The 13556-nt window shown below is 40.1% G+C and overlaps 2 protein-coding genes across 3 annotated transcripts in view; one reads left to right on the top strand and one right to left on the bottom strand.

Moving 5' to 3' along the window:
• Positions 1-1419: 1419 nt before the first annotated feature.
• Positions 1420-8844, top strand: LOC139636676 (synaptogyrin-3-like). Of its 2 annotated transcripts, none has more exons than XM_071504925.1 (4): positions 1420-1658; positions 3949-4183; positions 5400-5545; positions 5695-8844. In XM_071504925.1, exons 1-4 carry the CDS (start codon positions 1554-1556, stop codon positions 5797-5799), a joined length of 591 nt encoding a protein of 196 aa, XP_071361026.1. In that variant the 5' UTR covers positions 1420-1553; the 3' UTR covers positions 5800-8844. The 2 variants fall into 2 exon arrangements, with proteins under 2 accessions (XP_071361026.1, XP_071361025.1); XM_071504924.1 differs by having other exon boundaries at positions 1429-1658; positions 7829-8844.
• A 355-nt stretch (positions 8845-9199) lies between these two features.
• Positions 9200-13556, bottom strand: part of LOC139636675 (voltage-dependent T-type calcium channel subunit alpha-1H-like) — a 33086-nt gene continuing 28729 nt past the window's right edge. Inside the window, exons 32-33 of the mRNA XM_071504923.1 lie at positions 12302-12858; positions 9200-11814 (exon numbers count right to left, since the gene is read on the bottom strand). Coding sequence (XP_071361024.1) covers positions 11137-11814; positions 12302-12858 — 1235 coding nt within the window. The 3' untranslated portion in view covers positions 9200-11136. The remainder of the gene's footprint in view (positions 11815-12301; positions 12859-13556) is intronic.

Genomic DNA, 13556 nt, shown 5'->3' on the forward strand with positions numbered 1-13556 from the left:
CTCTGATGGTTAAAAGGATTTTCATTTATTTAACCTCAGTCAGCTTCTGTCTTTGTCATGTTCATTATGGGAATCCAAGGTTTAAGTAGACCTGATGATGACTTCAACTAAGTTACAATAAATGTGTCCAAAAGACTGTAGAGTAATAATGAACATCATAGATGTAACACAGATATACTGTGTTTGAGAAATTTGAGAGAGCGCTGACAAGTTGACGGATCCTCATCAAAAATGTGTTTCTGTGTTTACATTAAGATATGAATCTTCAAACACACACACACACACACACACACACATATCAGCCAATATGTCATTTTTTGATCTTTTTAATAAGTCTTAAATATATTGACCCTAAAAATCTTGTATTGGTTAATAACAATATATTCAATAGAAAACAACTTGCCATAGCAAAGCATCATCTGTGACAAAAACTAAATCCACTAAAAATCAGGAGATTCACAAATGTCTGCTGTACTACAGATGTTTAAAAGTGCCAATTAGAGTATTAAAAATAGCAATAACTGGTTGTAGGTAAATATGCTATAAATTTACAATTAGGGGAGGGCAATGTGGTTGACATCTATATCACACTATTAATATAATATACATTACATTTTCTGATTTTAATGCCACAGTTTAACACATAAATGTAAAATCACACATACACACATTGCAGATAAGACCTTAGTTATTTTTGTGGGGTTTAGCCAACTAAGAAAAAATCAAATTGAAAAAGTTTTTTAAAAATAACACAAATTTCATATTACGTTTTCGATATTATCCAATAAAATGTTTTGGATATCTTAAGAGCTGATTCCAGATTTTTTTGGATTAACTTTTAGGTTAACAAAATCACAATAATAATGAAATATTTGCTATTTCCAAAAAAAAAATAAAATAAAAAAAAAAAAAAAAAAAAAAAATCCTGGCAGTGTGGCATGTTTTGAAATAGCATTTCACGTAGGCTAGGGAGATAAAATTTACCAAAAATGTAATTTAGAAAAAAATGTTGGGAAAATAACAAAATATCCAAATAACAACATTGTAGAGACCCTTTGGTGGGGTGGGGGCTTGGGCTTATGACCAGAACAGTAATTCTGGCTACGGCCCTGCTGCTATGCCGTTAGCCTACATAAAACTCTTTAAATGTGTAAAACAAAAACTTAAATCTCTTTTAATTTTAGGCAAATTTTACGTAAAATCTCACGTTTCAGAAGTTTTAAAAACAATAATAGATATGGTTCAGCTCAGCCCTAATTACCATAGCCTACCTACAACAATAGCCTATTGTGGGAAATTTAGGTTAGACTAAAATGTAAAAAAAAAAAAAAAAAAAAAAAAAGTAAAAAAAATGTAAAAAATAAAAAAAATCGATCTTAATTTAAAACCATGATGAGTGCTGACAGTTAATTTTGCAGCAGCCTGCGATCTGCTCTCGGTGACGCGGTGTGACTTCACACGGAGGCTGGAGGAGGACGCCGCCGCTCCGCGCAGCTCTCTGACCGTCTCCTCTCGTTCTCTCGGCGGGCGTCAGGCTGCAGAAACCCGGAGGGATGGAGCCAGCGGGCGCGTATGGCGCCGGGAAGGCCGGGAGCCTTGCCTTCGATCCGGTCGCCTTCTTCACGCATCCCCGGACCATCCTCAGACTGATGTCGTGGGTAAGCCTCCTCTGCAGTGTGTCGGTTGTTATCAATGGACGGGCCTACCTGCACCCCCTCCTCTCTGTCTCTCTCCCATTCACATTCCTTATGTATCTCTTCCTCCCTCTCTGCTGAGTGTCTTTTATCCAGTCAGGTCAGGATTCATACAAATCATTGCTTTCATTAAAGGCTGAAGCCGTTTCAGTGAAAGCTCTGCTGTGATATTCATCTCAGGATCGTATTGCAGAAATCATTTCAGTGATGCAGCTTGTGGCTGGAGCTGATTACCATATGTTTATCTGGGGCCTCTTTGTGTCTGGACTGAGCTGATGTGAACGCTTTAGATTTAAATGCCCCCCCAACCAGAATGTAACACATCTCTGTCGTCTCTGTGGTGTGATGCTGTGCAGCTGTGAGTCACCAAACAGCGTTTACCATGCGCCGAGGTAACAAGGAACAATCTGGTTTTAAAGGAGACATTGCAAGTTAACAGATCCACATCAAGCCTCTGTCTCTGTCTCGTAATTCAGTTCAGTTCAACAGAGTTTGTCAGAAGCGCTTTGCTATCCCATCCTGAAACGACGCATGCCTAACTGCAAAATGAAATGCAGTATGGTAAACACAAAGGCAAAGTCATAAGGAGACACTTCAGATAAGAAAAACATAGAGATTACAGAACGGAATAGATCAGTGCAATAAATAATGTGACATGCAGACCTATAATGAATAGCTGTAGATAGAGATTAGGACTGAAACTCATGATAATTTTCTTTATCAATTAATTAGCCTGTTTCGCTCTATAAAATCTGAGAAAATTGTGAAAATTGCCCATTGTTTTGTCTAACAAACATCTCAAAACCCAAAGGTTTTGAATTTACTGTCACATAAGACAAAGAAAGTAGATACTCTCAAATGAGAAGCAGCAACCAGGGTATGTTAGTTGTTTTTTATTTTATTTTATTTTATTTTTTGTTTGCTTGTTTTTGTTTGTTTTTTAAAAGAAAAATCAGTTATCAAAGAGTCAAACAGTTATTTCTTGGTCAGTCACCTTATCAATTAATCAACTAGTTGTTTCGGCTCTAATGGAGAAACTGGTAAATGAAAATGATGTTTTCCTCTTTATTCTCTACTGTCACATATTGTGCAGGTACAGTCTCTCGATAAATATCTCAGATCACCATGTACATTTGGTGAGGATTTAAGTAACAGAATATAATATAATGGGATCAGGATCAGTTCACCCAAAGTGTCGATGGTCAGTATCTCGTAATGGTCAGATGGTTTTGGTTTTATATCTTGAGACTTTGAGACTTGATCTGACTCGTGAAACCTCAGACATAAAGCAAACACAGTTGAGGTAAAGGGTAGAGCTGGATTACTGACAGGGCAAAGTGGGCAACGTCTGCAGTTTGATTGACTGCAAATTATTTTTAGAAGCACAATACACTATACAATGACATGTTAAGGGCCTCATGGCAGCTCCTGCAGTTTTACTTCATCTTGAGGCCATGCTGAATCTTGTAGATGGACACCCTGTCAAAATATACTTTTAATACGTGACCTAAGTTTTCTTGTAAACAAACAAAAGCTATGTGTACATTTAGGTTTATCTCTAAAACATGCATTCCCCTTCTCATAAAACATTTGTAAATGTAATTTTTTTTTTCTCTTTCCTGCCTTTATTGGCACATTCTTTTGTTTCTTTGAACGTTACGGCCGATTTTCAATCAGAACTAACAATGAGTTCTGTGGATCATCCACAGTCACCAGGAAATTGTGTCTGGAAAGACATGCTGATTGTCAGTTCTTATCAGAGGTGGACGTCTCAAAATGTCTGCAGATAAAAGTGAAATTGTTTGAATGCCTCTGTACCATTATGGGCGAATGGGAGGATGTTTGGAAATTTGGCTAAAGTCAAATTTTGTTTATTGAGCCCCACTTCACTAAACTTATTCTGTAGCACTTACACAGCACGACTGTCTCAGATATTTTTAAGTATCTGGACAGCTGGGTATGTATCTCCAGGAGTAACTGATGGAAATATGGTTTTTGGTTTGTTGTGTGTAATTTGGGTGAACCAAACATTTAAACCTGTTACATGATTATCAAAGACAAGTACATCATTGTATCTTGATCACAGCTTCTCTCTGCCTCTTATCCACAGACACTTGAACGGCAGCAGGGTTTGTTTGTCCTGGTGCATGTGTGTGTGGCATGTATGAGGAATGAAAAGCATTCATACACCAGTGTGAGTTCATTCTCTTTTAGGTGTTAGATAATAAACCAGCCCACGTGTCTTCCTCTGCAGATTTTCTCCATAGTGGTGTTCAGCTGCATCGTGAACGAGGGCTACATCAACATTGGCAGTGAGCGTTTGCTCTGCGTCTTCAACAACAATGCTGACGCCTGTAACTACGGTGTTACTATCGGCGTGGCCTGTTTCCTCGGCAGTATCTGTTTCATGATCCTGGACGTTTACTTTCCCAGCATCAGCAGCGTCAGGGACAGAAGACGTGCCGTCCTGCTGGACCTTGTCTTCTCTGGTATGAGTAAACACAAACATCATGGACTCTTGCTGAACATATGGAATTAAATAATGAATGAATGAACTTAAAGACAAAATATTAAAAACCAAGAATATTAAAGGTAATTAAAAGCTTTTAGGTATATGAAAGACATAAACTGGACCAGATTAAAAACAGAATAAGGTAAAGCAAGATACATGCCATCCAACCAATTATCTTAGATTAGCACAAAGACTGGGAACTGGGGCAGCTTGATTGACTCTGTTCAACAGTAAAAACCAAACAAAAAGTACGATTGTTGAGAAGTCTTTGAGAAAATAACCCTACTTCTCAGGAAACATTTCCCTAATGAGTTGCGGTCTCAATCGCTAATTTCAAGTCTTCTACAATACAGCATGATGTTTATCTTGTAAATTATTAGAATAGAAGGGTGTGATTGACTGGTACAGACAGGTACAGTCACAAATGTTAGCATGTTAAACTAAGATAAAGTGATGCCTGCTAATCAACAGCATGCTAGTATTGTCTTTGAAAGCATGTTAGCATTTAGACATTAGCACTTAGCTCAAATCATCACACAGCTGCTATCATGACTGTAGTCTCTTAATCTTAATCTTCACCTATACATGAGTGAGTTTCCAACCAAATGCTGCACAAATATTAACCAAATGAAGTCACATTCATGTACTTTGTGATTAATTTTTAAGTCTGTTTCCAGGCTATGGACAACTCCTAGGCCTAGCTAATAAACTAACAATGAAAAGATATATATGAAATATATATTATATATTATATATTATATATTTATAATTCTTACAGCTAATGTTACCTTGCAAAATTGAATATGCCACCAAAGTGACCTGGACGTTTACATCCTATCTTATATTTTTGTGAAAGTATTCTGTGACGTTCTGTGCATATAGTAAATTGAACTTGAAACAGGTGGATGGAAACCCAGTTCGAAATTTTTGCCAGTGCAATTATTAACAACAACAATTGAAACAATGTTATCTGTATGTGAAGCAAGTTGCTAAATAAAATAAAACGAAAAAAATTTAGAAAAAGATCAATTATATAAAATTGCATTAAAGAAACACTCAAATAATATAAAATCAAGTGAAATCATGATAATCCTCTTGATTGATATATGTTTTCAGAACAAGTTGTGAAAGATGGTCCACATTACCTTTTTCTAATCTAAAGCCTTTAAAGCCCTTCTTCATCCCCCCTCCAGGCCTCGCCAGCTTCCTGTGGTTTGTTGGCTTCTGTTTTCTGGCCAATCAGTGGCAGGCAACCTCTCCAGACGAGCTGCCATTGGCCCAGGGCTCCGACGCTGCCAGAGCCACCATCGCTTTCTGCTTCTTCTCCATCCTCACCTGGGTCTGTATACTTATACCTGTGTGTACACCTGTCCTCTGTCTGTGTGTTTACATTCATGTTTGTCTGTCTTAATCATCATCATCATCATCATCGTCATCATATTTGTTTGTATGACCAGGAGTGTGTGTGTGTGTATGTTATACTTTCAGGGTTATCAGTGTCTGCTGGCAATGAGCACAGTTAAGAGCATTTCCTTCATGGAGGACAAGCAGAGGCTGCTGCCTAGGACCCCCCCTACCCTCTCTTTAGTCTAACACACACACACACACACACACTCACACACTCACACACTCCCTCCTGTGTATTACTGGTTGATTAAGTGCATATCTGAAGGTTTGTCATCGTGCCAGACTTGTTTAAAGTCCATTAAGTAGTTGAAGCAGCAGATTTAGAATAAGGCTGGGTGACACGGTTGAAGCTGATATCAATATGAAATTTTGTTTTTGATCTATATTACTGTATGGCATATGAATACTAAAAATCACAGAGACAATCAAATTGATGCTTAATGCAATGAGCTGCAATCCACTTTACGTCAGACAAAATGTAATCATATGTGTAAAACAAAAACCGCAAATATTCATATTAGTTCCAGTCAAAGAACAGAGCTTACACACCCTTCATCACTACCACTAAGGTCCTCCTGACCAAGACCCCCAAAGTGTCCCAGTTGAGCTGCTCAGTGGCCGCTCAGCTGGAACAGGTCTGCCTGTGGTTTTACTGGGGAGTTTTCTTGTGTGAATGTGTGTTTGACCGTGTGTGTGTGAACAAGGTGTTCTTGAAAAAGAGAACATTGTTCACAGTGATGGCTCCCTGGTTAAATTAAACTTTAAAAAGAAATTGCAATGCCAGGAGGCATCAGCGTTCAGACAGAAACTGACTGATTTATTATCCACTGGTAACTCAGTGGAGCCTTTTAAAATCTCTCCACCTAACATAAAGCAGCCATTCATCTCACTGTCAGAGGACGTGAAGAGGTTAAGCCGTAACTGTGTCAAGGATGTACAGTACGATACAAAAGATTTTTTTAGACTGTCAAGTAATTTCCCAAGTAGGCCTGTGGTAAATTATTCCAATATTCTTCTGTAGAGAATTTATAACAAGTGACAAAGAACAAAATCAATTTTCTTAAGACTTTGGATACTTTTTGGGAAAGTCTACTGATTCTACACGTTGAAGTTGGTTTAGTAGTCATGAGGAGTGAAACTCAGCCTCATGCTTGTTTAATTCTTCTGGCTTTCTGAAGTCTGAGAAAATGCCCTGAGTTATTTCACAATTGTTGTTGATAAAGTTGCATTATGGCAAATTGTGGATCTATCATTTTTGAGTTTGAGATACACTTGTTACTCACAGTCAGGATACATTGGTCTCTGCTGGTTCGATTTTGACTGTTTAACTATTCTTTTTCAATCTGTCTCTTGTGAGTCCAACTTTATGGAAGTACAATACTAAATTACTGAATTGAATTACTAACAAGTGACCTAACCCCACCCCCCCGTTACATTTTTTTAACCACACTAGAGATGTAACTCTAGTGATGGCAACGCTGGTTAGTGCAAGGTGAAAGAAGTATTAAGATCATTTACCTAAGTAAAAGTACCAGCATGCTGCAACAATGCAAGGAAACTCAGTCATGAGTAAAAGTCCATTCAAAATCCTTCTTGAGTAAAAGTAGAAGTAGTTTTAACTAGTTTATATACACTTAGCGAGTATCATTCAGGGGCTTGGGAAATGTCTTTGAGGTTGTGTTTTCTGCATAAAATACTAATCAGATCCCAAAATTGTACTGAAGAACAATACTTGAGTAAAAGAATTTAGTTTTATTCCACCACTTTGGTCCACACTGAAATATCTCAAAACTATAGTATGGAGTGCCATGAAATTTCATATAGACACTCATGGTTTCCAGAGGATGAATCTTACTGCCTTTGGTGATCAGTGACTTCCACTAAATACCTGCAACACTAATGATGTCCTTGTCATTCTTAGCTGTACTTTGTGTTTGGTGCTATTTGGCAGCTGCAGAGTTTACAGTTAGATTTTTTTAATTTTATGCAAATTAAGTATTTCACATCACTGGTCAGTCCTGCATTGCCTGGAATCCCACAATGCATTGTGAAGTGTTTTGCTTGTGTCAAGTAGACACTGAATGGGGGACTTTGTGTCTCACAGCCTTCAGTGGGTCCTGTAAAAAAAAAAAAAAGTGTTTCAAATGCAAATAAATCAGTGTGTAACTAACAGTCTCAGCTAATGCCTGTGTGTCTTTGTGTGTGTTACTAACAGGCTGTACTGACGCTGAGTGCACTGCGGCGCTTCTTAACCGGCAGCAACACAAACTTGTTCACATGGCAACACCTGGAGCCCGCCCCCAGCAACGCTCGAGCTACACCGTACCCCATCGCCAACGGTGCTACCATAGTAACCACCAACCCCTATCAAGCCCCACCCTTCACTGAAACCCTGGACCCCCAGAAACTCACACAGCAGAGACCCATGGCTCCGGCCTTCTAGAGACAGACAGATGGACAGACAGAAAGAAAGAAAGAAAGAAAGAGGAGGTGTACAACACCACACTGACAACTTCCTGCCTCGCTGTTTAGTGGCTTTCCATCCTCTCCAAGGACTGGCGAGATTATGGGTCGTGTGATGTATGATCTATTTTCACCATGGCAACTGCTGGCTCAGCTTAGTTAGTTGTAACTCTCTGTGTCAAGAATACTGTCTTATGTTCCTGCACACACACACACAGGTATCAACGCACGCAAACACAGCTGTACTCACTCACACCTGGAAACAGATATACATGTACACCTGGAAACACGTGTCACCTGGAAGGACAGACACACACACACACACACACACACACACACACTTCGACTGCATGTTCATATGGTGAGATTAACATAGATGTAGATCAGTGATGATGCTCCATCTGCCTTATTAAAGGACACAAGGTCTTTAGTGGAGGAAATATGGAGGACAGTGAAGCTCCATTTATCTGCTTCTGTTTGCCCTCAGTCAGTCTGACCAATCACAAGCTGCCCTGCATACATGTGGCCTCCCATTGGCTGAAATTGAGACAGAAAGGCAGCTTGACCAATAGATTGTGAGCAAACTAGCGAGGGTGCCCAGAAATTGGTGCATTTTCTTGGCAGGGAAATAAAGGCAGAACAGCTTAATGCATTCTGAACGCTATAGTGTTTCAGTGTGAAATATTCATGTGATTAAATATTTTATTGTGATATGCTGAAGTGGTATAATGAAATATGAAAAATAAAATCTATCCAGTACCACCACAACCACCATCAGAGCTGTGAGTTTGCTTTGGTTCATGTGGTCTTTCAATCATTTCCTCTTTGCTTCTTGCAATGTGAGATATTGTTTTGAATATAACTAAGTATTGAGATCTAGATCCAAGGATGTGTTAGGCATATTAATCAACATCTGCTGCAAGACCATAATTAGATGGGGTACTCGAGTTTTGTCGAATTCATTAGCAGCAGCAGGCAGCAGCTGTGTGTTAGCTGTATTTTTAGATTAAACAGCTCATATTAAAGGACTACAGACGCTCCCACTGTGTTTTTTTTTTTTTTTTTTAAATCTCTTCACATAGGGGGGAAAGGACAAATTTGGAAGCAATGTTACGGAGTCAAATGAAAGTCAGAAAGGAAGTGGTTTTATTCCAGCACTGTCCAATCATGTTACTGCAGGTGAGCTTCCTGTATATGACTCCCTGCTTCCAAGAATCTGCAGGAACATTATATGATATTATCAACATTTGCATCATCCAGAGTCATCATTGTCGTCATCGTTATCATCATACTATAACACTAACATCGTCATCATCCATCCATCCTCGTCATCACCAGCACAAGCAGATAAAATGACATTCAAAAATGTAGAAATTGGCCTTTGTGGTTCTCATATCTTCGCTTCTGTGTTAATAAAATATAATATTAGCCTTTTCTACATAGTTTACACACCATCATATCACCGGAAAAAGCCCTTCTGTACATCTGCTTCAGTCTACATTTCACCCGTTATACAGAATAATCTCTACAAACCTCTGGCAACACGGGCCAGCTCGGGCTGCAGACAGCAGGGGGCAATCTAACTCTGTAGACCTGCGATCACATGCTTCGCACTCACCTGCGTCTGAACTACCTCTACCCTGAGAATACTAAGACAGAGAAAAGGAAAGTGGAGGGGGAGTGAGAAAACTAAGCCGTCTGATCATTCGAATGGGTGGGATCAGGAAAAAGCGAGGTAGAGACTACTGAAGCCTAGGTCACACTACAGGATTTTAACTCCGAGGCTCTAACAGCGAATTGATTTCTCTGACTGTCAGTGCAGGGTGGATTCAGGCGTGGGAGGAAAATCCTTGAAAAATCAACAAGGTATCAAGGTTTTCTTAGACTGTGATCTGAGAACAATCAAGCAACATTCAGTGGCAGTTTACTGTAGGTCAAGAGGTAAGAAAAATTAGACAAGAAGTCATATTTAACAGCTAAAAACTCCAGCTTGGTTAAATGCAAGATTCTCATTTTTCTCATTTTTCTCAACAAGCTGCTGTACAATTTTTGCTGTTTTTTGGAGCAATATTTCTTTTATAAAATGCCTGCACCAATCCACGTTCAGTTTGCAATTACAAATTAAGCAATTTCATATAAAAAGGTTAAATTTTTTGTAAGTTCATAATTTAAAAATCTATTTCTTTTGTAAACATAAACTGTAATTCCTGCACCACAGAGCAAGAAACGTGAGACTTTCACTTGCAGTAAACAACTCTGGTAAATTATTATGAGACAGAATTAGAAGCTGTGTAGATGTCATGTAAGTGGTTATCCAAGAGTACCAACCATTTGAATAATTAATGAATCATTAGGTGAATTTTCAAGCAATTTTCCTTGTCTTAAAAACTGCAGTGAATTGAATATCTCTGGGTTTTGGATTTTTGGATAGACAAAAAAATAGTTGGGTTTCAAGATGTCAAACAATGTTTTATAAAATAAATAAAATAAACTGCAGATAAATTGATAATTAAAATAATTGTTAGTCACAGTCCCTAGCTGTGTTATCTCTTTGTCTACATGTCTATATGTACATGAGCAGATCAGTCAGTAACTCAATCTGTGCTGCAGCGTCTGTGATTTTGTCTTGTACTCTGACCTAGGCTTGAGGTGCAAGGTTAAGGATGAGAGTGAGGGCAGAAGGAGAAGCGCAAGCAAGGGGAGGGTTAGTGTTTGGGTAAATATAGCTGGAGAGTGACTACTGTGTATGAACTAAAGCTAGGACTATGATAGAAGAAAAGGAAACATCTTCTTGTGTGCATCTTGTGTGCAAATAGCACAAAGGGGGTAAACGTCTTTGAACACATACGCGCTCAGACATACACAGTCTCAAAGAGTTCGTCTCAAACACCCTGTGAAAATCCTGTGATTGGACGGGAGAAGGCGAGGGGCGTGGGCCTGAAACAGGAAACAGGTACCCTTCCTCTTTTGGACTGCGACTCCCGCCCCTCTCGTGTGCTCCAGCAGCACATTCCTCCACTTTAGAGAATATCCAACCCATCCACCCATCCCTGGGTTTGTTTAGTCGTCCACAGAGCTCCCCTCCGGCTGATTAGGTGAGGGGGTTGTGGCGTCAAATGACAGAGTCCGCCTTCTCAGCTCAACACTGCTGTCCATCAGCTGGGTTGCCATAGTAACTGGCTCCTCCCCTGGCGGCGGGCTCATCCTCTGCTTCCTGTTCCTGCCCGACACCGGGGACACTGATTGGCTGAGGCGGCTCCTGTGCTCCCCGGGGCTCGGGGTGAGGTGTCTGCTTTTGTGTGAGGAGCTGGGAGGACGTTGTGTGTGCGAGTGAGTGTGAACAGAACTGTTAATGCGGCTGACTTCCTCGTCAGCATCGTCTAACTCGGGGCCAGGGTCAGAGACGGGGCCGGGACTGGCTGATAGGGTGGATTCACCGCTGAGGACCTTCAGACTGGACAGGCTCTGCGGGCTGACAGGCCTCTTCTCGACATCTGTTTCTGGCTGCGAGCCGCAGATGGCCTGCTCAGGTACATGTTGCTGTCCAGTGGTTTCACTGTGGCTCCGGCTGTGGCTCCTGCATGAGATGACCCTCTGGCGGTGCGTATATTTCAGTGTGTGTACGCTGGATGATCGCTGGCGTGGTGGCGAGGAAGAGACGGCAGACACAGTGAGGTGAGGCTCTGCCAGATCGTCAGCTGAACCGCTCTGATCCGGAGAGTCACAGCGCACAGCCTCCTGCAGGCACAATACATGCACAAACACACACATAGAAACACACAGTCTTCATTATGTGTTGTGTATCTATAAAAAAATAATTGAATATTATGTAATAATTTGGCACAACAGCAACCGAAGAGCAGAATTTGAGAATCTGCTGCAAGTGAAGTGTGAATTGCCTGGTGCTTGCAGATCAACCTGGTTCGAAATGTAAAATGTGGAATGGAAACCTCATTTTTAAAATGATATATATTCATTAAATATCATCACAGTCTGCACAGAAGTTTAATTTTGTGAGAATTTATTATCCAGTCTGGTCATAAAACAATTCCTTCACAACTACACTGCAAAATTCAGTCCTTGTAGGTGGGTAGGTGCATTAATATTTGGGACTACAAGGAAAGTAAAGAAATGAATTGAAAGATATAGCTGTCTCGAAGAGAAGAGAAGAGAAGAGAAGAGAAGAGAAGAGAAGAGAAGAGAAGAAGAGGTGATAATAACACACCTGTCTCCGTAACTGTCTGTTCGTGTGTAAAGATGCTGGTCTCTTCAGGACTGAACTCTCTGGGACATAGGAGGGACTCAGCTTGTTTCTGTCTAAACTGTCTTCAGGACTGAGCCAATGAGAAGGATGTCTGCTGGCACTGTGGGTGGGACTAAGTCTGAGTGACGGATGTCTGTCTATACTGTGGCTGGACATGAGTTTAGGCCTCTCTGTCTTGTGTTCCTGATTGAGCCTGTATCCATCTATACTGTGAGCAGAGCTGAGTCTGTGTCTGTTTATCCGATGGGCCGGGCTGAATTTGTATCCATCTATGCTGTGAGCTGAGTTAAGTCTGTGTCTGTTTATTCTGTGAGCCGGGCTGAACCTGTATCCCTCTACACTGTCGGCTGGACTCAGTCTGTGTGGGGAGTGTCTGTCGATGCTCTGAGAGGTGCTGAGGCAGATCATCGGCCTTGAGCTGCGTCCAGATCCCAGTGAAGCGTGGCTTATGGTGGGCAGAGCTCCTGGAACCTGCAGCAGAGAGCCGCCTCCACTGGAGCCCAGAGATGACATGGAGCCTGCAGAGCATAACGTGACAAAAATAAAACACATGGACGAGAGGAAAACAACAGAGTAAGGTACAGTATTTCTAAATCAGAACCAGAATCAGCTTTATTGACAAAGTACGTGTACAAATACTGGCATTTGTCAATTTTTCTTGTTGACTTGCACACAGCTAAAAGAATGGCTTCAGATGATAGATGGCTAAAAATAAGGACAACAAAGCTGAACAAAAATAGGTAAACAAACATCTAAGTACTGTGTACATACAGGTAGGTGAAAAAATTTATTTGTATGTGAATATATATTTTTTTAAAAATCAAACAATGAATAACAACGTACAATGTCTGTATATGAGTGTTTGTGTTAAAATTGTGTCCTCCTTAAAAGGTAGAATGATATATTTTCCTAAACTCATCCCATGAAAAGATTGAAATAAACAATTAACTGATCCTGTTGATAAGTGTTGACTGTGTACATACAGCCTGATATACAGGAGCTTCTTTCTCTAAGCTGTGGACCTCTTTTTCTGTCCATAAACTATTGAAGACACATGAATGAGCCTCACTGAATGAGTGACATGTTACATCATTAAGGCGAAAATAGGCACTGTAGTTTATCTTGACTGAATCCTGCTGTAAATACTCACTACACCACCAAATGTGTATTAATCCACCACTGAAAATAATGTTTAAGGGCATATTTAACCTTTTTA

The sequence above is a fragment of the Trachinotus anak genome, unplaced genomic scaffold (genome assembly GCF_046630095.1).
Source record: "Trachinotus anak isolate AG129_WGS33_773 ecotype Australia unplaced genomic scaffold, CSIRO_AGI_Tana_v1 ptg000019l, whole genome shotgun sequence".
NCBI classification, from domain to species: Eukaryota; Metazoa; Chordata; class Actinopteri; order Carangiformes; family Carangidae; genus Trachinotus; species Trachinotus anak.

Excerpts from the sequence above, each read along its gene's own strand:
- LOC139636676 (XM_071504924.1), top strand. The coding sequence starts at position 1,554 with ATGGAGCCAGCGGGCGCGTATGGCGCCGGGAAGGCCGGGAGCCTTGCC. Across the intron at positions 1,659-3,948 it reads TCCTCAGACTGATGTCGTGG|ATTTTCTCCATAGTGGTGTT; the intron begins GTAAGCCTCCTC and ends CTTCCTCTGCAG. Across the intron at positions 5,546-7,828 it reads TCTTCTCCATCCTCACCTGG|GCTGTACTGACGCTGAGTGC; the intron begins GTCTGTATACTT and ends TGTTACTAACAG.